The sequence below is a fragment of the Zeugodacus cucurbitae genome, chromosome 5 (assembly GCF_028554725.1).
Source record: "Zeugodacus cucurbitae isolate PBARC_wt_2022May chromosome 5, idZeuCucr1.2, whole genome shotgun sequence".
Classification (NCBI taxonomy): Eukaryota; Metazoa; Arthropoda; class Insecta; order Diptera; family Tephritidae; genus Zeugodacus; species Zeugodacus cucurbitae.
The window spans coordinates 46,860,912-46,887,507 of record NC_071670.1 but is presented as its reverse complement, the minus strand read 5'-3'; the positions used below and the strand labels follow the sequence as shown (position 1 = coordinate 46,887,507).

The 26,596-nt window shown below is 34.0% G+C and overlaps 7 protein-coding genes across 9 annotated transcripts; 4 read left to right on the top strand and 3 right to left on the bottom strand.

Moving 5' to 3' along the window:
- Positions 1-736: 736 nt before the first annotated feature.
- On the top strand, positions 737-11,143 carry LOC105215445 (band 7 protein AGAP004871). 2 transcript variants are annotated; one of them, XM_054232325.1, is made up of 4 exons: positions 737-1,050; positions 8,239-8,755; positions 8,955-9,120; positions 10,345-11,143. In XM_054232325.1, the coding sequence occupies exons 1-4, from the start codon at positions 921-923 to the stop codon at positions 10,498-10,500; spliced, it is 969 nt and encodes a 322-aa protein (XP_054088300.1). In that variant the 5' UTR covers positions 737-920; the 3' UTR covers positions 10,501-11,143. The 2 variants fall into 2 exon arrangements, with proteins under 2 accessions (XP_054088300.1, XP_054088301.1); XM_054232326.1 differs by having other exon boundaries at positions 910-1,050; positions 8,242-8,755.
- LOC105215446 (RNA-binding protein 1) lies at positions 10,829-15,857 on the bottom strand. Of its 2 annotated transcripts, none has more exons than XM_011189371.3 (4): positions 15,705-15,857; positions 15,287-15,508; positions 15,080-15,211; positions 10,829-11,483 (listed from the first exon to the last, which is right to left on the bottom strand). In XM_011189371.3, the coding sequence occupies exons 2-4, from the start codon at positions 15,493-15,495 to the stop codon at positions 11,396-11,398; spliced, it is 429 nt and encodes a 142-aa protein (XP_011187673.1). In that variant the 5' UTR covers positions 15,496-15,508; positions 15,705-15,857; the 3' UTR covers positions 10,829-11,395. The 2 variants fall into 2 exon arrangements, with proteins under 2 accessions (XP_011187673.1, XP_011187672.1); XM_011189370.3 differs by lacking the exon at positions 10,829-11,483 and adding an exon at positions 12,073-14,633.
- Positions 15,858-16,338: 481 nt separating this feature from the next.
- LOC105215447 (surfeit locus protein 4 homolog) lies at positions 16,339-19,960 on the top strand. Its single transcript, XM_011189372.3, has 5 exons — positions 16,339-16,607; positions 18,739-19,002; positions 19,072-19,302; positions 19,371-19,550; positions 19,656-19,960. The coding sequence occupies exons 1-5, from the start codon at positions 16,557-16,559 to the stop codon at positions 19,740-19,742; spliced, it is 813 nt and encodes a 270-aa protein (XP_011187674.1). The 5' UTR covers positions 16,339-16,556; the 3' UTR covers positions 19,743-19,960.
- A 582-nt stretch (positions 19,961-20,542) lies between these two features.
- LOC105215448 (ATP synthase subunit gamma, mitochondrial) lies at positions 20,543-21,871 on the bottom strand. The gene is made up of 2 exons (XM_011189373.3): positions 21,716-21,871; positions 20,543-21,643 (listed from the first exon to the last, which is right to left on the bottom strand). Exon 2 carries the CDS (start codon positions 21,607-21,609, stop codon positions 20,716-20,718), a length of 894 nt encoding a protein of 297 aa, XP_011187675.1. The 5' UTR covers positions 21,610-21,643; positions 21,716-21,871; the 3' UTR covers positions 20,543-20,715.
- A 196-nt stretch (positions 21,872-22,067) lies between these two features.
- LOC105215450 (protein Dr1) lies at positions 22,068-22,920 on the top strand. The gene has a single exon (XM_011189375.3). The coding sequence runs from the start codon at positions 22,240-22,242 to the stop codon at positions 22,804-22,806; it is 567 nt and encodes a 188-aa protein (XP_011187677.1). The 5' UTR covers positions 22,068-22,239; the 3' UTR covers positions 22,807-22,920.
- Positions 22,921-22,967: 47 nt separating this feature from the next.
- LOC105215449 (probable tRNA(His) guanylyltransferase) lies at positions 22,968-24,162 on the bottom strand. The gene is made up of 2 exons (XM_011189374.3): positions 23,776-24,162; positions 22,968-23,692 (listed from the first exon to the last, which is right to left on the bottom strand). Exons 1-2 carry the CDS (start codon positions 24,011-24,013, stop codon positions 22,968-22,970), a joined length of 963 nt encoding a protein of 320 aa, XP_011187676.1. The 5' UTR covers positions 24,014-24,162.
- A 1,015-nt stretch (positions 24,163-25,177) lies between these two features.
- LOC105215452 (uncharacterized) lies at positions 25,178-26,388 on the top strand. The gene has a single exon (XM_011189376.3). It carries the CDS (start codon positions 25,294-25,296, stop codon positions 26,266-26,268), a length of 975 nt encoding a protein of 324 aa, XP_011187678.2. The 5' UTR covers positions 25,178-25,293; the 3' UTR covers positions 26,269-26,388.
- The last annotated feature ends 208 nt before the right edge of the window (positions 26,389-26,596 follow it).

The following is a 26,596-nucleotide window of genomic DNA, read 5'->3' as shown; positions in this document are numbered from 1 at the left end:
TAAAACTCCAGAAGCTAAAGAAACAATCAACACAACTTTCTCTCGGAACTCTCTTACAACCGATTTAACAAATTCAACATGTGTTTATGTGTTTACACCTTCAAATCAAAACATTTTCCAACTCAGATGGGAAATTTATCACTGCTTGATAAATAAATTAACCCCAAAGCGCCCCAAATACAATGCCTTCGCAATGACTGATTAGCCATACAGCGTTTATTGCGAACGAGTGGATCAGCGGAGCAGTGCATTAACAACTCAATAGTGATCAGAAATATTCATGTATTGTATCATGACACGGTCGATGAAAACAAGAAGATCTAAAAATATATAAACATGAAGCTGATTCTGCTTGTAAACGCATACATACATACATATATGTATGTATATGAAAATGTATGCCCAATTTGAAACAAAAGTTTACATTTTCATTAAATTAGAAGAAAAGAAAACGCGCGTCTACTAGTTGATGGTTATTTTGTTTGTAAAATTTATAAACAAATGCATGTAGTCGTCCACAAGCTGGAAACATTTTCCAGTGTGTGCCGCCAAGTATCGTGTATGTACGTACATATGTAAATAGGTACACCGCATGGAATATAAACACTGGACCAGAAAGAAAGAATTTAGACGTTCATGAACAACGGTGTACATATGTATGTAAGTGTATAAACATAGCCACACATTTATAAAGCACAAAAGCATATAATAATTTTGAAAACTCTTTGCGCTTTCCAAAATTTCATTCAACTCAATTTAGTTGCTCTTCCTAGCTCCTAACGTTTAGTTCGTCTAATCGTCTAATCGGCCAGTATTGAAGCTGGTTATACGTCTATTTGGTGCGGTGCAGTGATATTGTGCAAATAGCGCGGTTTTAGAAATATTCAGAAACTAACGGTTTTGAAAAGTAAAATTTAAAAATGAATACTACGTCGAGCCAACATCGCGCGCGTGTAAACCCCGCCTCCTCACATGCTATCGTCTATCCGACAACGGATGTACGCACACCAGCCATGCAAGGATCACGCGTCTACCAGGGACTGAAAACATGTACATACACACAAAGTTTACTTAATATATACAATATTATTTCAAAAGTTATATTTTTGAAATTAGAAAAATAGTACTAAGTAAGGAAAGTTTAGAGAAAGGAAAATTAATAGCTTTAAAAAGTGAAAAATAAAAAAGAGAGCGATATGGATCTTTGAGCAAGAAACAGAATGTTGTTGTTGTTGTAGTGATTTGACAGTCCTTGTTCGGATAAAAATACGGGTCCGTTCCGTTTACGTTGAACCGATTGACGTGAGAGCGGGAAGAAACACACTCGGTCCATTTTCTTTAACTTTGCTGGTATTTAAACTGCCTAATTAACAAGGAGTGGGCCCAAAAATACTTGGATAGCACCGATTGACCTATTAAGGCAGTAGTCTGCTTTACAGGCTTCAAAAATTCGATTTTTTTATTTTGTTTTAAATCTCTTCCAAAACTATCCAAGAATATGTCTATAAAATTCCAGAGGCCAATTCGACATATTTTCGAAGCTAGAGCAGTTTTAGTGGCCGAGCGTCGAACAGGTGCGAATGCTCAGGCAGATTTTAAAGCGCGTTTTCTCGAGTTTTCATTTTCACAAGTGTTAGAAAACGGTGCCGGCGATAGCAAAAAGAATATATGTCCGATCGAAAAAAACCAAGGTTATGTAGCTTCGGTATTAAATTATAATCTATTTTATTTTCTATTCTAAAAAAGTTGGACAAAAGTATTATTTAAACTACTTGTTTTGCAACTTAAAGTCAATTTTTTCTTAAAAAAGTGATTTTTTTTTTCAAACTTCGAAAAAATTTGGAATTTTATAACTTCTTCGGGTTTTTTTAGTTCATAAAGAAAAGAAACTTATAAAAATTAAAAAAAAATTTGGTTCGACTGGTTCAGATGCATCGCACGACCTCCATCACCGGCACCGATTTACAAGTGCAGACACCAGGCGCTCCAGAAAAATACTTACAACTTTGAAAAAATTTCTATATTTTTTAATAATAAATATTGTTTTTTAAGTCTTAAATATAGTACACTATCGTCTTAAAATTCCGTTTAGCGCAATCATTTCCTTCCCTTTCAAAAAAAAAATTGCTAAAAAACGCTTTTTTCGGCTTCTAAAGCAGACTACTACTGCCTTAATGTTAAGAATTAACCTTAGGAAACACACTGAAAGAGCTTCGTTGTTAATAAATTACAAAATAATCTAATATACATATATATCTTATACAACATACATATGTATGTATACGAAGGCTATGAAGGCATGTAATCACTTGATTTGCTTAATAAGCATTGTAATGATGCAAAAACATCAATAAGTAAATAAAAACTCTGAAATTAGCACATTCAATAAATTTAAATAGTTGCGTTGAGAATTTCAAAAATACATGCAAACATACAAACCTACATATTTATAGAGAAATTCACCTTTACAAAGCTGTGTATGTGAGCAGTCAGGCGTTTAAAAAGTTTGTTTACATTATTAGAAATTCAAACTATAAAATAAGATAAAGGTAAACAATTCGAGATATACTCCTCATTAAACGCAGCAGTATATATAAACCTATATGTATGCGTATAAAAGTACATAGAGTGTGAAAAATCAAGCGTCAAGGGAAATATATATACTTCACTTGAGGCAAAGGTTGCTAAATATCATTAGAACTATTATGTCCGTCCAACAGATAGTAGTAAATTGTTCGTAGAATATAATAAAAGATTTATCTTTGCCAACTTCTTAAATATTAACAAAGAAATATTCATTCGCAATTTCAGCGCCAAATGGTGTTTGAGCGATAAATAAACACTTGAAATGCCGATGAAGTGCATTGAACGAGAAATAATTTACCTTGTCGATGGATATACATACATACATAGCTACAAATATAATTTATACACAGTTTTGATAAATTTTGCAATCATATTTGCATCTAAAAGTGGAGTAAAACCTTCGACTAGTTAGGCTAGGTACCAGTTTAGAACTAGAGCATTTTGGCAAAATAGTGAAAAAAGTCAGATTTTTTGGGAAAGTTGGTTCCGAAAGAGAGTGAAGATAAATACAGCAGTGGAATATTGTTATATTGGAATATTCGCACTAATAGAAGAAAAAAAAGTAAGGAAACGTTAAGTTCGGGTGCGACCGAACATTTTATACTCTCGCAATTGATTGATGCAATTTTAGTAAGATAACACACAATTTGACCCATATATTCGACATAAAGTGCAATAGAATAACGAAAATCATCATATATAGTATATGAGGGCTAAGGAAATTCCTAAACCGATTTCACCACCAAGGCACACTATATCCAAGACACATCATTTTGTTAAGATATCTCACATATTAACCGATATATGTGGAATAAAGCCCACCGCATTTTTGAAAAACCTATATTTGGGAGTTAGGGGAATTATTGACCCGATTTTAACCATTTTTGGTACAGAGGCACACTAATAGAAGGTACAGATTCCCTCTCAATTAAATTAAAAGATCTGAGAGATTTATATTTCCGGGGAAAGGTTAGCCTTAGGCAATGTGTTTTCCATGTTCGATATCCGGGGCCTTGAAAAGTTATAGTCCAAATTCAACAATTTTTCCACAAGTGAGAACTTACAAATGATATACAGTATTTGCGAAAAGTTTTATTCGACTATCTTCATTGATTCCTAATGTATATATTGTAAATGAGGGAATCAGATGTAATTCAATATTAAGTTATATGGGAAGTAGGCGTGATTGTGAACCGATTTCGTCCGTGTCATCAGAGTGTTAAGAAAATATTATATACTGAATTGCATTGAAATCTATTGAGTAGTTCCACGCCCATTTTCCATTTTATTTTTAATCTGAACAAAGCTTTCCTCTGCCATTTATTCTGTAAAATTTTGTGTTTCTGATGTGTTTCGTTAGTGATTAAACCCACTTTTAGTAATTTAAAACTTAAATTAGTGTGGGAGGTGGGCGTGGTTACGAATCGACTTTCTTCATTTTTAGACTGTATAAGAAAGTACCTACGGGAAACGACCCTGGAGAGTTTGATTGATTTAACTTCAATTGTTTACGAGATATGTAGAAAAAAACCTACTTGGAGGCGGAGCCACGCCCACTTTCCCAAAAAAATTACATTATCTCAATTTTTAATCAAGTTATCCGTTGCACGGACGGACGAATAGACAGACAGACATCCGGATTTCAACTCGTCTCGTCATCCTGATCATATTGATATAGATAACCCTATATCTAACTAGTTTAGTTTTAGGACTTACAACCATTATGTGAACTTAACTAATATACAGCACAATGGGCCTAATAATGGCCTAAGTGCGGCCGCTTGTGGCTAGGCTCTCTTCGCCTCCCTTTTCAACCAACCAAACTATTATACTACTCTCTTAGCAAAATAATCATCTTTTTTACCGCCTTTCCATTTTTATATTAATGACAATTTAGTGACCAATATACTTCTAGCAAAATATTTCTATAGGGTGGCTTTCTAGTGTATTTGGATAATTTTGATTTTGTATATATTAAATAGGTTAATAAAGCTATCCGTAATTATAATTTCAATGTTTATATAATACATACAAACATATATAAAATATGAAGATTGTGCTGACAGAATCTATCAGAATTTATTATATCCCGCGAATAGTTTATAAACAAATATTTACTAAGTAAATTAATATTTGTGCTTAAATGAAAATTTTGTTTATCTAATAATATCATAATTATATAATGTATCTAATTTAGAATATCTAATCTGTATAGACTTAGAAAATTAATTCCATTAAGTAGGGTTCGTTTTCAGATTAACTTCAACAAGGTTTTCTAACATCGGTTATCATTCGACAGGCTTCGAGTGTATTTCTGCACACTTCAAATGGGATTGAAATAAGCGACTAACAAAAGTATTAACGACAATATATAATATTTCTCTAAACGGACATACATACAAATACATAAATACCTGGTGTATGTATGCATATGAAATCAGCTTAAAATCGAACAATTTTCAAACACAACAGATCTTTCACATGAACAAATGGATCATTTGAAATTCAAAACAATTGAACATTTTACTTTCTGAAAAGATATTTAGCGCATGAGAAAGCAAAGCGCGTACTTGTCTATTTTTGCAGCGGTAATCTTTAGCTTAAACGATTTCCGAATTTAATTTAAAGACTTAAATACCAAAAACCAAATCGTTCGTATTTTCATGCGCCATTAAATGCTATTCAAATCGCCTGCCAAAAGTAGCAATAAACTCAATTATACAGGTTCGCATCATTGAAAATACAATCAGTTGAGAATTTGTTTCTAATTTTCGAGTAGCAACTGCGGAAGCACGTTGAATATGTTTGTATGTATATTTTCTCAAGTGCCGAAATGCGAATAATATATAAGAATGCGTATGCAAAAACAAATTAATCTATCAGCACGTACATATATGTGGGTATATACTATATTTTCTCTAAGCATATATAGAAGTTCAAATAAGAATATATTGGTATTGCAACGCAATGAAAATAAATTAAGAACGAATGCAGTAAAATTTTACACTTGCACTTTTCATGTGCAATAATTTATGAGTGCATTTGCAATTTCTTACCCAATTACAACCATTTATAAACAATTTCTTTTGCATTTAATCACCAATCAAAACGAAATTAAAAATTCCTTTAAATCTCATTGCTTCATTGGGTAGAAATTAATGGGTTTTTATAATTACTCTATGCGCTGTTTAAAAATCAATTTAGTTTCAATACCAATTTCGAAATTTTTAGTAAAAAAATTCAATTGAAAACAACAACAAAGTGGTGGCACTTGACTATGCTAAAACATTTAATCGGACGAAATAACATAAAATTAGCGTCATCATTATATATGTACATACATATGTACATGTATACATACATAAACTGATAATGTATGCCCAATTATAGTTGACGAAAAGCAAATCGCATGAAAAAATCTCAATTTGAATTTGAAATTATGTTAAATATTACATTAAACTAATTGTATATATGTATGTATGTGTGTAATTATGATCTCATTATAGTGAAATCTATATCTATAGAAAGTTCATATTTATACTCTCCCAACAAAATTGCAAAGATAGTTTTGTTCATACGGTTGTATGTAACACCCAAAACTAAACGAGTGGCGTTCAAATTCGGATGTTTGTCTGTCCGTCCGTCTATGCAAGCTGTAACTTGAGTAAAAATTTAGATATCTTGATGATATTTTGGCATCATAGGAAGGTTGCTTTCGTAGATGGGCGAAATAGGACCACTGCCACGCACACAAAATAACAAAAAACATATAAAATTTGGAACAAAGGATCGCAGGAGGAGACATTTGGATGTGCTTTTTTTGGGAAAGAGTGCATAGCCCTCCTACTAAGTTCTTTGCACATATCCCGTAAACTACTAAAACTATATCAACCAAACTCTCAAGAGTCGTTTCTTTTAGCCACATCCTTATACAGTCCAAAAATAAAATAAATCGGTTCATAACCACACCCACCTCCCATGCAAAGGTTATATTGAAAACTACTAAAAATACTTTAATTCAGTAAGGAAAAACACCCGAAACCTTAAATTTCATTAAAAATATGGTACAGAAAGACTGCGCTCAATTTGGTATACAAAATTTTAAATGGAGGTAGCTCCACGCACTTATTGGTCAAAAATGATAGTTTATATATACCAGAACTTTGAAGTCGATCTAAATCGTTTAACTTTACAATATATAAAGTAAGCATAAGTGAAGATATCGGAACAGAATTTTGCACAAATTTTACATTTATAGTGCGGCATCGCCCTTCTAAATGTCAATCTAAAATCGGACTATAAGTTTTCAAGGCCACATATATCGAACATGTGGATCTCATTGCTTCTAATAAATTATTTACCGAATAAATCGGTCTCAGATATTTTGAAAAAAAAATCTAAAGAATATTTGTATTCTAATAATATGTTTCCTTATTAGAAATGAATGAAATCGGGTCATAACTTCCTCCAGCTCCCATATATCTAATATTAGAATTTTCAAACTGTCAATGGACTTTCAACCAATGTCCGGTTACACCTGAACTTAGCCCTTCCTTACTTGTTTTTGATTGTGTTAAACAATTCGCTGATTAATGTCCCTGGTTCTGGGTCGATTTCGGTAATGTAGAACCGGCTACCGTTCGAAATCGCGAAATTTTCGAAGTCAATGTTCTTCGGTACAAAAAAAAGCAATACCAAAACCTATATTCTATGTAGGGTCTACATAATTCAATCATGAATGTTTCATACTAAATATTGGATTCTGTAGAGATTATTGTTGTTGTAGAAATGTAGAAACATGCTCTAAATAAATATGAGGAATCCTGCCAAATTACAGTCCTTAGCCTAATAGAAAAAAAAAACAAGGTCCGCATTCGTAGATCCGAATGTGGTGGAAACGGCTCTGTAAAAGTCATCAACATATATCTCTAAAATACCCAATAAAGAGGAGCTTTAACATACATACACTTGTAGATAGAGGAGCTTCTTAAGTTTTCACTTATTGCATTTTTTCATTTTAACTTTTCAACCAGGAAAACCGATTTTCTATGTGTCAGACTCTACAGTATACAGAATCTATAATTATAAGCTTCCATTCCAATCAAAAACCCCTTAAAAATCGCCAAGTTTTCGCCACTCACAATTCGAGCTGGCGAAATTCGACTGAAATTTCATTCGCTTCGCCAGTGACAATACCAGCCTAAGACTTTTCGAGGATAGAATTTCTATGATAGATATATAATATATATAAATACTAAATTGTATACATAGATTCATATATAAAATTAATATAAAACTTACATGACTCAACTTTCCGCAATTTCAGTTTTGATTGGAGTTGAACTTTAATTGATTGAAGAATTATTCAAATATTCCGAATTAGTTTCTAATTGATTGAGAAATATTCGAGATAGTTGCTTTTCTTTTCTAAAATCCAAATTCAATTTCTTTAATTTTGTATTTGCAATTTATTTACTTGATTGCTGATTAGTTCTCTGTTAAGGAAATATGGAAACCTTTTTAAGTTCTAAATACTAACATATGATAAAAAAAAAAATAAACAATAAATATTAGTCCAAGTTTCTACAAAGTAATTTAACACTGTATCAACATTCAATTAATAAAATAGCACCAATTCTCTTTCAACCATAGCAGAGAATGACGAAATGGGTTGCGTCGAGATACTCGCGACAGCAATTTCCATCGTCGTCATGATACTCACCTTCCCCATCTCCATATTTGTGTGCTTCAAAGTGGTTTCCGAGTATGAGCGAGCCGTCATCTTTCGCATGGGGCGACTGCGCAGTGGTGGCGCTCGCGGCCCCGGAGTTTTCTTCGTATTACCCTGTGTGGATGATTATTGTAAAGTGGATCTGCGCACCGTTTCGTTTGATGTGCCGCCACAGGAGGTGCTCTCCAAGGATTCCGTGACGGTAACAGTTGATGCCGTGGTCTATTATCGCATTAGCGATCCGCTTAAGGCCGTCATACAGGTGTCTAATTATAGTCATTCAACACGCCTGCTAGCGGCTACAACGCTACGCAATGTTTTGGGCACACGAAACTTATCCGAACTATTGACGGAACGTGAAACTATTTCGCATACAATGCAAGTATCGTTGGACGAGGCTACCGATCCGTGGGGTGTGAAGGTGGAACGTGTTGAGATGTAAGTTTATTGTTATTAAAGTACTGTTGAACTTTCCTAACTCGAATCACCATAATTCACTTCGAGAGACTTCCAAGTTTCGGAAGGCAGTTTGTATGAAATTTTACTTTTATTGCCAATTCAAGAGTTCGAGTTATGGAAGTTCTAACTGTATTTTGCCCGTAATCGATTAAGAAATTCCAGCCTCTCTCACTTGTAGCAAGGACGTCTCACTACCGACAGCATTACAACGTGCCATGGCAGCTGAAGCGGAAGCAGCGCGCGAGGCTCGTGCAAAAGTTATCGCCGCCGAAGGTGAAATGAAATCATCGCGAGCTTTAAAGGAAGCATCTGAAATAATTTCAGCGAGCCCATCAGCTTTACAGGTGAGTAGAAATACGATTGCAGAACAGTTCTTGTGCTTAAAAAAATTTATCGTGAGACCTTTCTTTCTGTTCTAATACAACGGTGCTTTCTAATCGGACCGCTGATTTTCTTGTTTGTTAAGCTTTCCAACCTCCTGTTGTCTAATGGATTTTAGTTTGTGTTGTCGATTTATTCTTTGGTCACAATCGCTGTGGAAAATATCAAAGGTAGCACCGACTATTTTGAGGTTACCAACTGCAGTTCTTTTGCAAAACCGATCCCATGCAGACACATTTGATGATCGTTAGCTAAAGCAGCTGCTTATACCAGGAAATTAGTCTGGACTATGCCATTCTACATCCACTAAATCTGAGAGCATTGATAAACTTTACCGTTATTCATGAAAAAATAGCAATGAGTTTATCAAATAAGATAATTATGGCACTAGATTTTGTAATATATGGTTACCTGCAGCAATTTCCTATAATTCTTGAAAAACAAACCAATGACCGACCCATAATGACACCATCTGACTGTTGGCCGAATCAGTGGCTGCCCAGGGATTCTTCCCATAGCGGATTTTCCATTCTTTAATAATTTGATGAATAGTAATATGTTTTATGTCTTAAGATGGTTCTATACATTTGATGAGTTGCACTAATGTGAACTTTAGAATAGTCCTCCAGACTCCAGACCAAAAGTAAATTTAATGCAATCACTAGTTCGAAGTATGAAAAGCAGCACTGTTGCTAACTGCCGACGAAATTAGAGAAGTTATAGGTATTCTGTCGGGATTTCTTAGTAATAGGGATGGTACCGCTAGTCCTACGACTTGCGAAAGCTTCAATGAATTTTATTTTCGATCAGAATGACGACGAAGGCTTTCTGGACATACCCATCCAGACGGGTATGGGTCCCCGAGATAACAGCCCTTGGTCGGATCCGAAAATCCGAGTCGATCCCGGTGTCGCAGAACCGGCTGTTGTTGATCCAATCAAGGGGTCTGGACCCGACCCTATTGAAACAGCTCGTTTCCTGGGCCTCCCGTTAGATGACTTCGATGACAATTAGGCTGGGCATGTCGGTTCAGGCAGGCCTGAGTAAACCACTACAACAACAAGTCCAATACTGATTCTATGAGAGAGATCTGCGCTCACTTGCACTCGTGAAATGTTTCGAGGAAACTCCGACCACATTCAATATAATACATTTATTAATTTGAAATGTTTTATTTTCAATTCCAGCTACGTTATCTACAAACACTGAGCAGCATCTCCGCCGAAAAGAATTCAACCATAATATTTCCACTACCAATGGAATTGTTAACGCCATTCTTAGGGCACTGCACAACGAATCACCTGTGTCGGCAACATGCTGCACAAGCAACAAGTCATCAGTGACGTTTACCGTTGGAGGAGTATCTGAATGCTCTAAGTTTATACGAAATCGATTACAAACGCAAGCCAATACAAAATTGACTGCCACACTTTTCGAACGAAGAAATTTTGGTAAACAAAAAAAAAAATGTTTTAAAATAATTTTGCCATAACAAATAAATAAATAAAATAAAATAAAATAAAAATAAAATAAAAATAAAATAAAAATAAAATAAAAATAAAATAAAAAAAAATACCAAAAAAATACAAAATACTGCATTACGAGTCATACATTCATACATATACAGGAAATGTATAGGAAATCACGCTCAGGCTAGTAAGAAAACTGCTCTTTATTTTAAATATCTTATCTTTATTTTATTATACTTTTTAAAATTAGCAAGACTTATTAATTAATGCTTTCCATAAGTAATTATTCACAAACGTACGTACAATGCGGTAAATCAATAAAAAAAAATTTAAGAATTTACCTTGATGTGGTGCTTTTTTTTTGGAAATACTAGTCTGTTCTGTTGGTGGCTAGACAGATTGTGTAATGGATACTTTTGTGTTACCCAATGATGTTGTTTTTGTTTTGTTGTTCTAAGAAATTCCAACTCTTTTTGTATTTTTTTCACACTTTTGTTGCACGAACAAATCTTCCAAATCCTATAACGTTGGAGTGTTTACCAGTGCTCCGAAATTATACTAGAGTTCTTTATTTTTTGTTGTTATCTGTTTTCTGCATATGTTAAGTGTATGTATGTTACTCTCAAAACTAAAACTTATGCTATGATAAGTTCGCTCTCTCGCTACAAAATGGTTTTAGTGTAGAATTTTTGGGTAAAGAAAATAGTATTTTTTTTGTGTTTTCGTTTTTGGGAATTCAATTTGAGAATATTTTTTAGTAACTTTATATCTAATGACGATCACGGGAGTCCGATCGGCTGCGTCTGTCTCTTGAAAAACTGCGGGAACGGCTGCGTGTGCGACGTGGTGAGCGCGATCTGTAAGAAATTGTCATATAAAAGAAGAAAAAAGAAAATTTAATAAGCTGTTGTGTATAGAAAAATGTTTAAAGCAGTGGACACAATTAGAAGAAAAAAACCGTTACATTGAAGATTTTAATACCATATTTGTAAACATTCGTTGGGATTTTGTAGTAGAGTTGATTGCTGTAGCGAAGTATTCGATACAAATAATTCTGCAGTCGAGGCATGTGAGACGCTAGTTTTTTCTCTTTAAATTGCAAAAAAAAAAAATTGTCAATAATTATACATATATGCATACCCCTTTCTTTCACAAGTCTAACTGTTTTGTAAATTTTGATTTTTTTTGCTGTACTTTCTTGTTTCTGTTAACTGTAATGTTTCCAAATTGTGCCCTGATAATGTCGTTATAAAGTTTATATTGCAAATTGCTTCGTATTGCTGCTTTGCTGTACTCATAATCGACGAGCTGCTTTAAGTTGCCGACTGTAATAACAATTCCTTGGGTAACTAAAACAAAATTACAGACCGAATGCACGAGTAACTGTTGGACAGTGGCTCGTTCATTTGATTTGACTTTTTTTTTGTTGAGGTGGTGTAGTAGTAGTACTGGTGATGGTGGTTTTTGGTGATAATGGAAGAGAGTTTCATTTGTCGATAATCAACTGACTTGTGATGACTACTTTAAATGAATAAAAGATATAATAAAAATTGCAAAATAAACTATTTGAGCGATTAACAAAGTATACAAGCCCCACACATTCATCTGTGACAATGATACTTAGAAGCGTTTGCGTTGCGCATATCGGACATGATAGGGTTGTTTTTGTTTGGTGGTGGTGGTGGTGAAGTAGACAAGAAAGCCTTAATTTGGGTTGCTAGTTGACTATGCATGCGCATCGGCGGAGCAGTAGTGATGACTAGATATAGCTTGCTGTTGTTGACCGTGATGCAAAATGAGGAGTTCGGTTATTTAATTGGAAGGCCTTGTAGTGATCGATTGCAAAGCCGGAACGTTGAATAGCTTGATGTACATAGCGGTGGTGACGACCCGGTTTTTACTTGCCAATCAAGCACTCATACGCTCGACGGACCAGCCAAAATGTATGTAAGGAATTCGAAATAGATTTCTATCAAACGGATGTCATGGAGTTGTAGCTGAGCAGAGCACACATATATTTTCACCCATTTAGTAGAAGAAAAAGTTGTTGCAGTTGTGAATGGTGTTCATTGAGCCGATCATTGATATGTGTTCACCTGCTCGGATGTAATTGAATTTTTACAATTAGTGCATCACATTTTTGTCAAAGTGTAATTTTTTTTTAACCTTGAAAAAATTATTTTAAAACACAACTTGAAATATCCGCAATATTAGCATATTAGTAACAAAATGAACTAGGTAGTATCTAAATTAGAAAGAACTTATTCTTACTTGAAGTTGACGGCAAACGTGTTTTTGTTTCGTTCTTGATGCATTATACGTTGTTTTTCGCACATTTGCATGTCAAAAACGTTGCTTAGGGTGAAAACTTCCCTTCCCCGTTTGAGAATTGAACGTTTATTAGCACTTAGTCGATTGGAGTGGATTAAATTTAATGTACATTGTTGAAAAATTGCACGAACACTTGTTGCAGTTGCAAACGACTGCAGTGGCAAGAGTGAAGTTGCAGAACTGTGTTGGAGTATTAGGTGAATTATATGAATGCGCCATTTCAATGTAGATGCTTTGAAGATCACAACGCCACAAATAGCACTTTTATCTTTTACAACAAAAATTCAAAAAGAAATCCGAATGCCGGTCATATTTTTCATTCAAAATTCGTGAAGTTGGCGTTCAATAATTCTCAACACGTACGCGAGTTATTCATTTGCCGCTAAATTTCAATATCCGATTAATTTTTATAAAACAAAAATATATATTATTTCGGCAGTACCACTAAAAAATTCATTGCAACAGTCGGTCTGTGTAGCGTGTACAACAACTGATAAACACCACTGCTCATTAATGTATATTATTTTGTCGAAAGTTGTATATCAACATTAGCTAGATGTAGTCATTAATATTAGTGAAGAGAAATGACGTTGCGAAAATCGGAAATAAGTTTTCGTCAGAAAAAAAACAAATTATGCAGTTAATATCAGAAGAAATATCAAAGTTACGATGGAGTCACCTACTTTGTGTGGCCTTCCCCACATACAGACCGTTGGCGTGTACATGCATACATTACCCGACCTTCATGCACACTGATCTGTTATATATCACATGAGTGTACATTGCTTGTCAAAGTCGTTGTGATTGTTGTTGTTGTTGGTGATGGTATTTGTTGTGCTGAAGGTAGTAGTGTTGTGGACACTTTTTTCACAGTCAGTTGCATATACAAAGGAGTAGGAAGTGGTAGTATATCAAGTTGTTAAGGTGGTTGTGGTGGTAGTAGTAGTAGTGGTATTAATGATGATGGCTGTAGTAAATGCTTAGGATTTTGCCGTTGATGCTGATCCTGCGCCTGCTGCCCAAGCACACTTTTACTAGTTGCACTAATTCGTCTAGTAGCAATAGTTGTAGTGACTGTAGAAGCAGTTGCAGCTGAGGTGGTAGTAGTAGTAGTAGTAGTAGCGGTAGTAGTTATTTTACTAGTAGTTGCTGTACTAATGATTGTTGATCTTTTACTGCACTTAACATCAGGACAACTGTTACAGTTTTCTATTACGACAACAACAATTGTTAGATAAGTATTGATGACAATGACTACAGCGAAAACGAGTTCAATTTTTATGTGCAAGACTGTTGTGACGTTGGTGTTGGTGGTGTTCAAGGTGTTCGTGTTGATAACAAAAATTATGATCATAAATTTATTGATGAAAATACTGTGTTGTGGCATTTCTTGTAGTTGTTTTTGGTGATGTTGAAAATGATGGTTGCTATAGCTAAAATTGTTGTTGTCGAAATTTAGTTGATATTCATTGTTAGAAAATTGTTGGTTGACATTTTTTTCACTATTATCAAGAATGTTGTCGTTGAACGATATTAAGTTGAGCTTGTTGCTTGTCGTGGTGAAGTTTGTGGAGAAGGAGCAGTAGTTGTGATACGTGAAGATGTTGTTTTTGTAGTTTTTGTTGAAGGAAGAGGAGGTAGAAGTTCTAGAAGTAGTAGTAGCAGTAGACTTTATCCTGCAAAATGATTATCGTAAACTACATTTAAAAAATCTTTCAATAGCTATCACAAAAACTAAATAAAAACACGATAATATGTGTAACAAATAGCCATAACAGTATTTATCTACTACTATAAACGTTAGCATCGTTTATGGCTGTATGTATATTAGCAAAAAAAAATAGAATAGTTTTCACTACTCGTTCCTATAGATGATTTCCATATTAAAGATGTTTTCACAATTAATTATCTAGTATAATTATATATGGATAACATATATTAAAGCTTTGGCTCATCAATATAATAATATAATACCAACAAATGGTACTTTTACGCAACAACTCATCCAATACAAAACATTTAGGTAATAAAATTCACTTCGTTAAATTATGCTTACAACTTGCCAAGAATGCTCAAATTAATAAAGCGTTCATATAGGCTATATAAAATTGCGTTGACTTACCTATAGCGTCCTCCACCTCTGCCGCCGCTGCTGCTGCCACCGCCGCCACCACTACCGCCTCCACGTCGTCTATCATCTCTTCGTGAACGACCCGACGACATTTCAACACGTATCCGAGTACCACAGCAGCGTCTGTGTTTATTCAAAAAATATACAAGTTAAAATCAGACAAATCCGAAGTTCTAACACTCTATATTGGTTACTTACGTTCCATCCAATCCTCGTGTTGCATCCTCAGCGTCGCGACGGTCTTCAAATTCTACAAATGCAAATCCTGGTGGATTTCTTGCAACCCACACATTTTTCAGTGGACCATATTTGCTGAAAGCATTTTCAATTTCATATTTTGAGGCAGATGATCCCAAATTTCCAACATATACTTTGCACGCCAAGTCCCATTCACGATAACGCGGCATTTTGTATGATTATCTGTAAACCATAATTGAAATAAAATTATATGTTCATATCCATAAATTTTTTCATTTGCAAAACGAAGGCGTGGAATTTTCTGCATATACAGAAAAAAACAAAATGGCGGACGACTTTGTGATTTGCATAACTAGTTAATTGCCGAATTACAAGATAAAAACCAAAACTATAACGCTTTTATTTTACTGATATTTACCTTTTATCTAACTTGTATATTTTTTTGTAAATAGCTATAGAAAATTTTATTAATTTTGCTTAATATAATTTTACTGCGCACCACATTAAATTCACACACGTCCACTCGACACAAGCGCAAGAAAAGAATAATCGAAAAAATCGAAAATGATTTTCGTAGTCTCGCTTTCATTTTCGTATTGCTTTCCGAACACTCACCATTCGCAAAATTACCAATAAAACAGGGTGTCTCGAAATCATAAAAAATACAATATCTTTGGCATTAATAATTAAATTGTTGAGAATTTTAATTGGTTTTTCATAAGCATACGTAAAATATTCGACAAATATTAAATATTATTTATAAAACATTGTTAGCTGTGTAATTTACGTTGTCTTTTTTTTGTAAATTTATATATCAAAACAGGGTACCATAAATGTCAAAATAGCGTATTTGTTGTAAAATACACAAATTAATATATTATATAGATCGTATTCTATTCAGTATATTTTGGTTAAAAGTTATAGTGGAAATTGGTTTTAACAAATGGAATCTAAGCTGAAATTTTATATAATTGCTTTCTAATTGGTTAATCTTATAAACAATTTACAACACTGGCTGTATCAATTAAATACAACACTGATAACATGCAGCAGACGTGTTCTCTTCCAACATTTGTCTCGTTTTCGTGTTCGTGTTTAAGTAGTTCGTGTTTCTTCAAGTTTTGTTAATATTTTTTATTTTAAATATTATAAAGGGCAGTGAGAAATCGTAAAAGAAAGTAGGGCTTTATAACTCAAGCCGTAACGAATAAATTTGTTCCATTGAGCTAAGGTTCCGGGACAGCGTCGAACATTATATACACAAACAAAAATGAATATCCCCAACGAATACATTTCGAAAACGGAGGATGTGGCGGATCAGGTAAATTGGTTTAAAGCTTGTACTTCCAAACTATTGTACAACAATCCAAAAGGCCAATATTAAAGCGAGTAGAAACAAATATGTGCGATGTGTAATTTTTAGAGAAAGTGGTCAGCATAACGGCTTGATTATATATTACGGCTATCATCCTGCTATGTAGCAATAGAAAGAGATGAGTGCGGCTGAAATGAGTGGCCGCACGGTAGATTACGAAAAAACTGTCAACGTCATCCATTCGTATCAGTAATATTTGATTGTTGTTGTTTTAGCATTTTTAATGTTAGTTTGTCAAATGTTGCTGCTTGTTAAACTTTATGTTTTTTAAATGTAGTATGACATGTTCAGCAAGACGAATGTATCAGTGGTATTCCCATAACTTGGATGTCTGCGATATATACAATTGGGGGTTTTCAGTGAATTATTATAACATGTGAGGAAATACTAATGAATAGAAAAATTTGTTTATTAATTAAATTTTGATTTTTATAAGTAATGTGTATTGTATCTTTAAGAGAAATTTTAATATCTGAACATTTTAAAGTTACAGGCACCACTTGTTGCAGCATAACCAGTAAAAGGTTTTAGTCAAGCTTAGTGATACCTATGTGTAGATATATTTATGCTAAATATAAAGTTCGTGGGATTCTTTATTTTTTATGAATAAACTATATTCAATTCATAAATTATTATTGAACTATTACCGCATTGATGAAAATAATCTGCCCTCAATATACAACAATTTGTACGTACATATGTATGGAACTTGCATTACAAGTGTATCTAACTTTTACTTTCTGCTTCGAACTTCCGTCTCAAACACCTATTGGGACTCAATAGATTTACTCTCTTGACCGGTTATGTCTTTTTCTCTTTTATTTTTAACTATTTGTATACGACTTTAACATATTTTGAAAGTTTCATGTTTAAGTAACGATATGTTGGTCGCATTTAAAATGCCACACATGCACTTTGATTTCATATTTACATAAGATGTACACGTATTGCTATGTTTGTATGTATTGTTGACAATAGAAATGTAGTAAAAGTAACTGAAATATACATTTGTACATAAAAGATTCAATAAAACCAATTTATTAACTGAAGCATGCATGTGCATATAATTAAGGGTTCTCAGGTATTTGAGAAATGTCAGAAATCATGCCATTTATATTTTTACACTTATTAAAATAATAGCAAGTGTGTGATATATGTTTAAATATTTATTTTTCACCTTAAATTCAATAACTTCAATGTCAAAGTCTTTTTTTATTTGCTGTAAAACCAATTGAGCAAAGTTGAAATATGAATTTAGTTAAAGCGAGGGAGAAAATGAACATTAAAGCCAATATAGATATTTTTCATATTAATTGTATGAATATATGTCAGTGCGATACACTTGATTTATAGTTTACAAAAAGTTTCCCAAGACCTTGGGTCGGTTTATATTAGTATATGACATCTTACACCGTACAAATTTTTAAAGATATAACTCAGACCGCGGACATGTCACAAAAGCTTGATTTTTCGTATCAGTTCGTCACGTAATAACATTTTATCTAAAAATATATTGATCAGTGCTATATCTTTTAAATATATCAATCAATTTTAATCACAAATTGCAAGACTCAGCACGTTACAAGATAACAATTAGCCGTGAACTTATCAAACGATTTTTGAAAATGAAACAGTCTTATCTGAGTGTAACTTGAAAGTTACTTATTGGAATGCTGAAGCTTTTGCTCATGTTAACTGCAGTTAGACAGACATGAATAATTCAATTTTGGTAAAAATAACCTGTAAAATACACATCAGTCTTGAGTCATGCTAATAGATTTGAGGAGAAACTAATTAGCTGAATATAAAGTTGAACTTGCCAAACTCGAATAAACATAATCCACAAAAAAATTTTAGGTTAGATAGACTTCCGAGTTGCGGAAGGTAATTTGTATGAAATTTAACTTATATTGCCAATTCAAGAGTTCGAGTTATCAACTATAATTCTAAGTCATTCCGAAATATATATTATCTATATTTAAAATAGTTTCGTAGGTCTAGTGGAGTTTTGAATATACCGTTGTATTTTTCAAACAGTTCTAGTACAAGTGTTTAATACTTTCTATTTCGTACGCAGGTAATTCGTCGCGGTAAAAATATCCTGCCTACAGTCGCACGTCTATGTTTGATAGCGACATTTTTTGAAGATGGCTTGCGCATGTATTTTCAATGGAATGAACAACGCGAATATATGGATATGAGTTGGGGTTGTGGTAAATTTTTAGCGACGGTTTTCGTGCTTGTGAATTTATTTGGACAACTAGGTGGCTGTGTAATGGTAATCGCTAGATTTAAGGTCGATATTGCTGTTGGTGTGCTCTTCTTCATTGTAGTGCTACAGGTTTGTCGAACTTTTAAGCATTTATCAAGTTAAATTATTAATTAATTTATTTATTTCGTTATACTATAGACAATCGCTTACTCTATCCTCTGGGACATACAATTCTTGTTGCGCAATCTGGCACTGATCGGTGCATTACTGCTTGTTTTAGCGGAATCACGTGTGGAAGGCCGCAGTCTCTTTGCTGGTGTTCCCTCACTTGGTGAGAATAAACCCAAGAATGTCATGCAGCTCGCTGGTCGTATACTGCTCGCATTTATGTTTATTACACTAATTCGTTTCGAAATGAGCTTCCTTCAGGTATTACTAATGATTCATGTTTGGTATACAATATAATACATGTATATGGTCTGTGCAAATATTTTCAGATTTTATTAGATATCGTTGGTTCGATTTTGATGGTTCTGGTAACAATCGGATATAAAACAAAATTGTCTGCACTCATCCTTGTAGCATTATTGACTGTACTCAATTTGTACCATAACGCGTGGTGGACCATTCCTTCCTATAAACCACTTAGAGATTTCTTGAAATATGACTTTTTCCAGGTAATGCGATGATTTTTATATTAAATTCTATTGGAAATCTTTTGTTATACGCCGTTTGTATTAATTACTTATTAATATTAAAATTGTAATCTTATTTTTTTTCAGACGCTCTCCGTCATTGGCGGTTTATTAATGATTGTGTCACTGGGTCCAGGTGGTGTATCCATGGACGAGCATAAAAAGAAATGGTAGACTTGGCCACGGTGGCTTAGAGCATCCCCATGCACAGGAGAGAAAATTCTTAATTTTATTATTTTATATAAATGTATTTCTTTTTGTTTCATAAATTAGACAACTTTTTATAATAACAAGCGATAAACAACAACCATAAAATGGGAGAAATTATGATAAAAGTAAATAAAAACAACAACAAATGAAAACAAACAATAAAAATATGGATAAATATCAAATCGAGGTTAATTTCACTATGCGTTCAAGACATTTGTTGGCACTCATGTCCACAGCAATGTCCTTTATATTTGTAAAGTAAACTATGTACTAAGATATATGTATGTTCGATATCAGCTTATGAGCTCGGAAAACATTTTTTTTTCAGGTTGTGCTTTTGCTCTCATAATTTATTTTTATACAACACACATGGAACATTCATATACACATAAAAATCAATTACAAAGACAGTCCACACGAATGTACTAGTTTTTTAAGTACATAATATGTTTCAGTTCTTCCAAACACTTTTTGAGATTTGCAAAATGAACTACAATTTTTAACCTAATTTCTGTTAATTTTTAAGATAAAAAGTCGAAAAATAAAACTGGGATAACATGTTAAACTAAAAGTGTTTTAAATTTGAAAAGCGGTTTGTTAAAAAAGGGAAATTCATACCGCTGATTGTCCGAAAGTGTCTCTGAAATCAGCTATACGGATATAAAACAGTTACGATACTAAGTTTTCGAATTTTTATAAATAAGAAAATTCCAATTAAGAATTCTAAGAATGAAGAAGAATTCTAATATGAATAAGAAAATTAATTCATTTTTTTGTAAGTTTTATTTGTTTATTTTATTTTATTTCAAATTTCAACTTATGGCGTACACTTCGCTATTTCGTTAAACACCACTTTCCGCAAACATAAAACAAATATTTCTTTCGAAACTTTATTCCATTTATTACTTCGATCGTTATATGTATATATTATATTTTTTTAATTCAAAGCGGCAGCACCAGAAATAATTTCAATCAACTCGCGTGTGATGACAGCCTGTCTGGTACGGTTGAATGTGAGTGTGAGCTTCTCAATCATCTCACCGGCGTTCTTGGACGCGTTGTCCATGGCAGTCATACGGGAAGATTGTTCGGAACAAGCACCTTCCTTCATGGTATAGAAAATCAATGAAGCTAGCGAGTATTCCAAGTAGCTTTGCACAATTTCGCTGTCTAGTGAATCATAGAGTGCCAACTTCTCAGATTTCTCTACGGTTGGTGCATTGTACACGGGCAGAGTAGACAACTGATATGAAACTACTGATTTGAATTTGTTGTAGACAATTTGACCTTCAGTGAAATCATAACCGGTCTTTAACACTTCATGGGCAATTTTTGAAGCATCAAGGAAGGTGGGTGGTAGACGACCGACCTCGTTGGCAACCATCAAAATGTTTTTGCCATAGGTGCGTGACAAAATTGAACGCGACTTGTCACCAACGCAGAATAGCTTGGTCTTGGAATCATCTTTAGCAAGCTCGTTACGAATGTAACGGGCAACACCGGTGTGCACTGCACCGCAGAGACCACGATCAGAAGTGATAGCAATTAACAGCTTCTTTGGTTCAGCCTTATCTTCTGGCTCGATTTCGGTTTTCTCAAAGAATTGTTGTGCACCAATTCCATAGGGGCGAGCAGCCTTTAAATCACGTTCAGCACGCGAATATTTAGCAGCTGACACCATCTTCATGGATTGCGTAATTTTCTGAATGTTCTTTACGGACTTCAAACGGATCGAGATGGATTTTAGAGTAGCCATGCCGCGCTGTGGCTGCGACTGGAGAGTCGCCTCAATGGCAACTGGCATTAAAATGTTAGCACGCTGCATCATCATCTTGTTTAGTTGAAGTCCCGGACCGTGCAGAAAACTAAAAATAATATAAATTAAATTATTTTCACAATATTTTCAGCAATTTTTGGTTATGCAAAATCAGAATTACCGAATTTTTCACGACACGAAGCAGTTGACAGAGAATGGTGTTGTGAATTTCCTCTTATGTAAGGTGGGATCAGTGTTGGGCTATCGGACTGAAAAAAGGGAAATTTGTGGGCCAATAAGAATATGCAAGATCTGTCAAAGCAACAGGTTTTGTGTAGACGTAAATATTTTTTGGTTGGAATAAATTTCTAATATCCAATTTCTTATCGATATTTAATAAATTTAAAATATATTTTGTTAATAATTTGATTAAACTGAAAAAAAACATAATTTTTTTGTGTAATTGAACTTTACAACACTTAACTTAAGGGATATTTTGTTAGTCGGGTTGTCAATTTTGACACTTGCACAATGTTTTGCAAATTGACATTCCTGTCAATCAGAAACGGTCAAACAAAATATAACCAGAAATAAAATATAACTTCTTATGTTTATTTTTTAATATATTCCATATTGTAATTATAAGACCGAAATATAAGTAATTTTTAAAATTGGTAGTATAAGACCAATAAATATTAATTATAAATGGCAGATCCACAAGATGAACTGTGTCCGCCACCTCCAGAGGATGATGATTTGACTTTACCCCGAGCGAGTATCAACAAAATTATAAAGGAACTTGTACCATCAGTTCGCGTTGCGAATGAAAGTCGAGAATTAATACTTAATTGCTGCACAGAGTTTATACATTTAATTTCTTCAGAAGCTAACGATGTATGCAACAGACGTAATAAAAAGACTATTAATGCAGAACATGTGTTAGAAGCACTAGACCGTTTGGGTTTCTGTGATTATAAACAAGAAGCAGAGGCCGTACTGAATGATTGCAAAGAAGTTGCTGCCAAACGGCGACGTCAAAGTACACGACTTGAAAATCTTGGTATACCTGAAGAGGAACTTTTACGACAACAACAAGAGCTATTCGCTAAAGCACGCGAAGAGCAAGCACGAGAAGAACAACAGCAATGGATTAGCATGCAGGCGTCTGCTGTCCAACAAAGTGCTGAGCTAATGCATCGACAGATGAAGTCACAGTCTAGTAATAGCGGAGTTGGTTTAGAAGATGATGATGATGACGATGAAGAATACTAATTACAATTAAAAATTTATTAGTATTAAGTGTCTACAGCTAAGGATAAGTGGATATATTTAAATGATACATATATGTAAAAAGTCTTAAATAAATGTTTAATTAAATAATAATAATTTTACTTATTACTTTAATTACATACAAGTATAGGAAAAAGTTTGTGCTAACTAGAACATTCTATATTTTCTGGTTTTTCGTCGTCGCTATTTAGTTTGTCTATTTGAGTTTTCAATACTGGTGATATCTCATCAATGGTAGACACATAATCACCTGGCTTATACTTACCCAATAACTCGCTATGTTCCTTCCAAAATTTTTCACGTATCATATCATCGTGCACGGGCACAATTAACTGTCTATTGAAACCATCTTTATCGCTGATTTTCACACGCTTCCTTAATAGTATAGTACCCTTACGAAACATAGCGGGAAGTTGATTATAATTAATGCCAAATTTCGTAAAAAGCATTTCATTTTTATCCGCAGAGAATGTACCGCGTAGCTCTGCTTCGGCTTCTTGATTAGTTAGCCCCGATTGTAAAACTAAATTCCAAAATGCTGTATTGTATAAATTATTAATATGTACATCGGCTTGTCGCCAGCTGAGATAGTCGCGTAAATTCTGGTCTGATGGATATAATACAATACGACCATCGAAGCATGGAGGATACTGTAAAGTTTTATGTTGCATCCATTGGTTCCAATTAAATACGTAAGCAGAAGTGAATAAACTTGTTACGTAGGTGAGAAGTTTCGCTGCTCGTCGATTGAAAACATTAGTCTCCTTTCGGAAAATAAATGAGTATTCATCACTTTGACCATAAGATAGTATTACATCGCGGAATTCTTCCATTACTGTTACTGCCGCGCTGTTCATCAAATTAAGCGCTGCAAACAGAAGATATGTATTTATTGTAAACAAAATAATTTAATAATAAGAAAATCTTTTGTATCTATATATGACAACATACCGTCTGCATCATTGGGTTTCGTAAATTCATGTGCTTTGGAAAATTTATGAAATCCTTTGCCATCCAAGCGTATCACTATCCACACATTTGGCAATATGCTATCATCCTGTTCGTAGTTTTTAACATATTCAAATCGACTACACGCCATTCCCACAAAAGTATGTAAACCACGTTGTAGATTTACAAATTCGACAGATCTCTTTAATGAATGAAGGATGGAATTTCGTAAAAGTCGCATAAGATATTTTAGTGTTTAGTTTATTTATTTAAGATATACATATATAATTTAAAAAATATGACTCCGTGCTTATGCTTATTTATCTGTCGTGAACAAACTTGCCAGTGGTCGCGAACGTCAAAAAGCCATATGAGGTGTAAATGCAAACTTGATCGTCAGCTGTTGGCTGTTATCACCTTCATAGAAAACGTCTGCGGGATCAAAAATACTCACCAATTATGTATTTTTATAAAGGGTGATTTTTTAAGAGCTTGATAACTTTTTAAAAAAAAAAAACGCATAAAATTTGCAAAATCTCATCGGTTCTTTATTTGAAACGTTAGATTGGTTCATGACATTTACTTTTTGAAGATAATTTCATTTAAATGTTGACCGCGGCTGCGTCTTAGGTGGTCCATTCGGAAAGTCCAATTTTGGGCAACTTTTTCGAGCATTTCGGCCGGAATAGCCCGAATTTCTTCGGAAATGTTGTCTTCCAAAGCTGGAATAGTTGCTGGCTTATTTCTGTAGACTTTAGACTTGACGTAGCCCCACAAAAAATAGTCTAAAGGCGTTAAATCGCATGATCTTGGTGGCCAACTTACGGGTCCATTTCTTGAGATGAATTGTTCTCCGAAGTTTTCCCTCAAAATGGCCATAGAATCGCGAGCTGTGTGGCATGTAGCGCCATCTTGTTGAAACCACATGTCAACCAAGTTCAGTTCTTCCATTTTTGGCAACAAAAAGTTTGTTAGCATCGAACGATAGCGATCGCCATTCACCGTAACGTTGCGTCCAACAGCATCTTTGAAAAAATACGGTCCAATGATTCCACCAGCGTACAAACCACACCAAACAGTGCATTTTTCGGGATGCATGGGCAGTTCTTGAACGGCTTCTGGTTGCTCTTCACCCCAAATGCGGCAATTTTGCTTATTTACGTAGCCATTCAACCAGAAATGAGCCTCATCGCTGAACAAAATTTGTCGATAAACACATTTCGAACCGAACACTGATTTTGGTAATAAAATTCAATGATTTGCAAGCGTTGCTCGTTAGTAAGTCTATTCATGATGAAATGTCAAAGCATACTGAGCATCTTTCTCTTTGACACCATGTCTGAAATCCCACGTGATCTGTCAAATACTAATGCATGAAAATCCTAACCTCAAAAAAATCACCCGTTACTATCAGAGGGACTCACCATTCAAAAGCAAATCAGTTTCAATTGTATAAATTAATAAGGAATATCTATAAATGGAAACAAGGTGATATTAATTGGATACACAAATTATGATATAATGGACCAAATGGATATGATTAGTGAGAATGATTGCTGCGGTAATGGCTGTGTAAACTGTGTATTAAATGTGGGATTTCGAAAAACTTCTAATGATATACTAGATGGGAAATATAACGTTATTTCCGATTACCAAAAATTTCGACTATTAAGCAAATATCCACATAATCATATGGGCAGTGACAAAGATAATCTCGATTGTGGTATTGGGGAAGTATTGGAGCTTCACTTCCGTGTTTCTGAGTTGCCAATCAATGCGGAGGATTTTGCTTTGCTGATACCACCAGGTTATCATGTAATGATGAGACAACAATTGCCTACTGGACAAGTTTGTCTAAGGCCTTATTCTCCTTTTTGGGTGGATTCTTTAGCAATGGAATTCAAAATACTTGTTAATCTCGCCCCCGATGGTCCAATGTCACGGTTTATAAAAGGCCTGCAAGTTGGTGATTGTGTGGAATTTCGTGGTCCCATAGGTGCTTATGAATACTCCAGCAACACAAAAGCTGAACGCAATGTTTTTGTTATAACCCAAGGAGTTGCCATTGCTTCCACCATTCGCATCGTTAACGATATTCTGGATAATGAAGAAGACTTCAGTCATGTTTTTCAGGTTGCATGTTATAAGGATTTAGACCATGCTTTTAATCGAAATGTGTTACGAGACTTCAATAAGTATTGGAATTATACGAGTTCTATATATCTTGCGCATCAGAGATGTCCAGATGACATGTGTAAAACAGCTGAATGCACTGGAAAATGCACCTGGTTTCTAAAAAAGTTATGGTATAAAGAAAACGTTCATTTATCTCGTCTTTCTGAATCAAATTTGAGTGATATAAGCAAAGGAAGTATCGATAGCAGTACGGAATCTGTTTTTATAATTGCAGGCTCAAAGAATTTTCAAGAATCCGTTACTAAACTTATAAAAAAATTAACGTTAGAATCTTTAAAAACAAATATTGTTCTACTATAGAACTATGTGAATGTATTTTATAATAATTTCAATGGCTTAATGTTAAATAAATAAAATATTCATAAATACATTTTTATATTAGTAATAATAGAGCCAATATTTTGGACCAGCAGCATCTTACACTGAACTTTTAATGAACTTCTAACCGCATTTTGGTGGAAGCCAGAAAGTACACGCTAGCTGGCATAGCGCAAATTAAAGGCATCCACAAACAGATATTAGTCCTGCAGAGGTTTTTTATTATATCGCAAAAATACCAGACGAAGTGGTATTTTGAGGTTTTTAAGTTTTATTAAATGTTTAGTGATCGATATGAAATTGGTTTATC

Coding starts and splice junctions, on each gene's coding strand:
- LOC105215452 (XM_011189376.3), top strand. CDS start 25,294: ATGGACCAAATGGATATGATTAGTGAGAATGATTGCTGCGGTAATGGC.
- LOC105215450 (XM_011189375.3), top strand. CDS start 22,240: ATGGCAGATCCACAAGATGAACTGTGTCCGCCACCTCCAGAGGATGAT.
- LOC105215449 (XM_011189374.3), bottom strand. CDS start 24,013: ATGCGACTTTTACGAAATTCCATCCTTCATTCATTAAAGAGATCTGTC. Junction 23,693..23,775: donor GAAACCCAATGATGCAGACG/GTATGTTGTCAT, acceptor TTCTGTTTGCAG/CGCTTAATTTGATGAACAGC.
- LOC105215448 (XM_011189373.3), bottom strand. CDS start 21,609: ATGATGATGCAGCGTGCTAACATTTTAATGCCAGTTGCCATTGAGGCG.
- LOC105215445 (XM_054232325.1), top strand. CDS start 921: ATGAATACTACGTCGAGCCAACATCGCGCGCGTGTAAACCCCGCCTCC. Junction 8,756..8,954: donor AAGGTGGAACGTGTTGAGAT/GTAAGTTTATTG, acceptor TCTCACTTGTAG/CAAGGACGTCTCACTACCGA. Junction 9,121..10,344: donor CGAGCCCATCAGCTTTACAG/GTGAGTAGAAAT, acceptor TTTCAATTCCAG/CTACGTTATCTACAAACACT.
- LOC105215446 (XM_011189370.3), bottom strand. CDS start 15,495: ATGCCGCGTTATCGTGAATGGGACTTGGCGTGCAAAGTATATGTTGGA. Junction 15,212..15,286: donor ACACGAGGATTGGATGGAAC/GTAAGTAACCAA, acceptor GAATAAACACAG/ACGCTGCTGTGGTACTCGGA. Junction 14,634..15,079: donor AGAGGTGGAGGACGCTATAG/GTAAGTCAACGC, acceptor ATCATTTTGCAG/GATAAAGTCTACTGCTACTA.
- LOC105215447 (XM_011189372.3), top strand. CDS start 16,557: ATGAATATCCCCAACGAATACATTTCGAAAACGGAGGATGTGGCGGAT. Junction 19,003..19,071: donor TCTTCATTGTAGTGCTACAG/GTTTGTCGAACT, acceptor GTTATACTATAG/ACAATCGCTTACTCTATCCT. Junction 19,303..19,370: donor TCGAAATGAGCTTCCTTCAG/GTATTACTAATG, acceptor AAATATTTTCAG/ATTTTATTAGATATCGTTGG.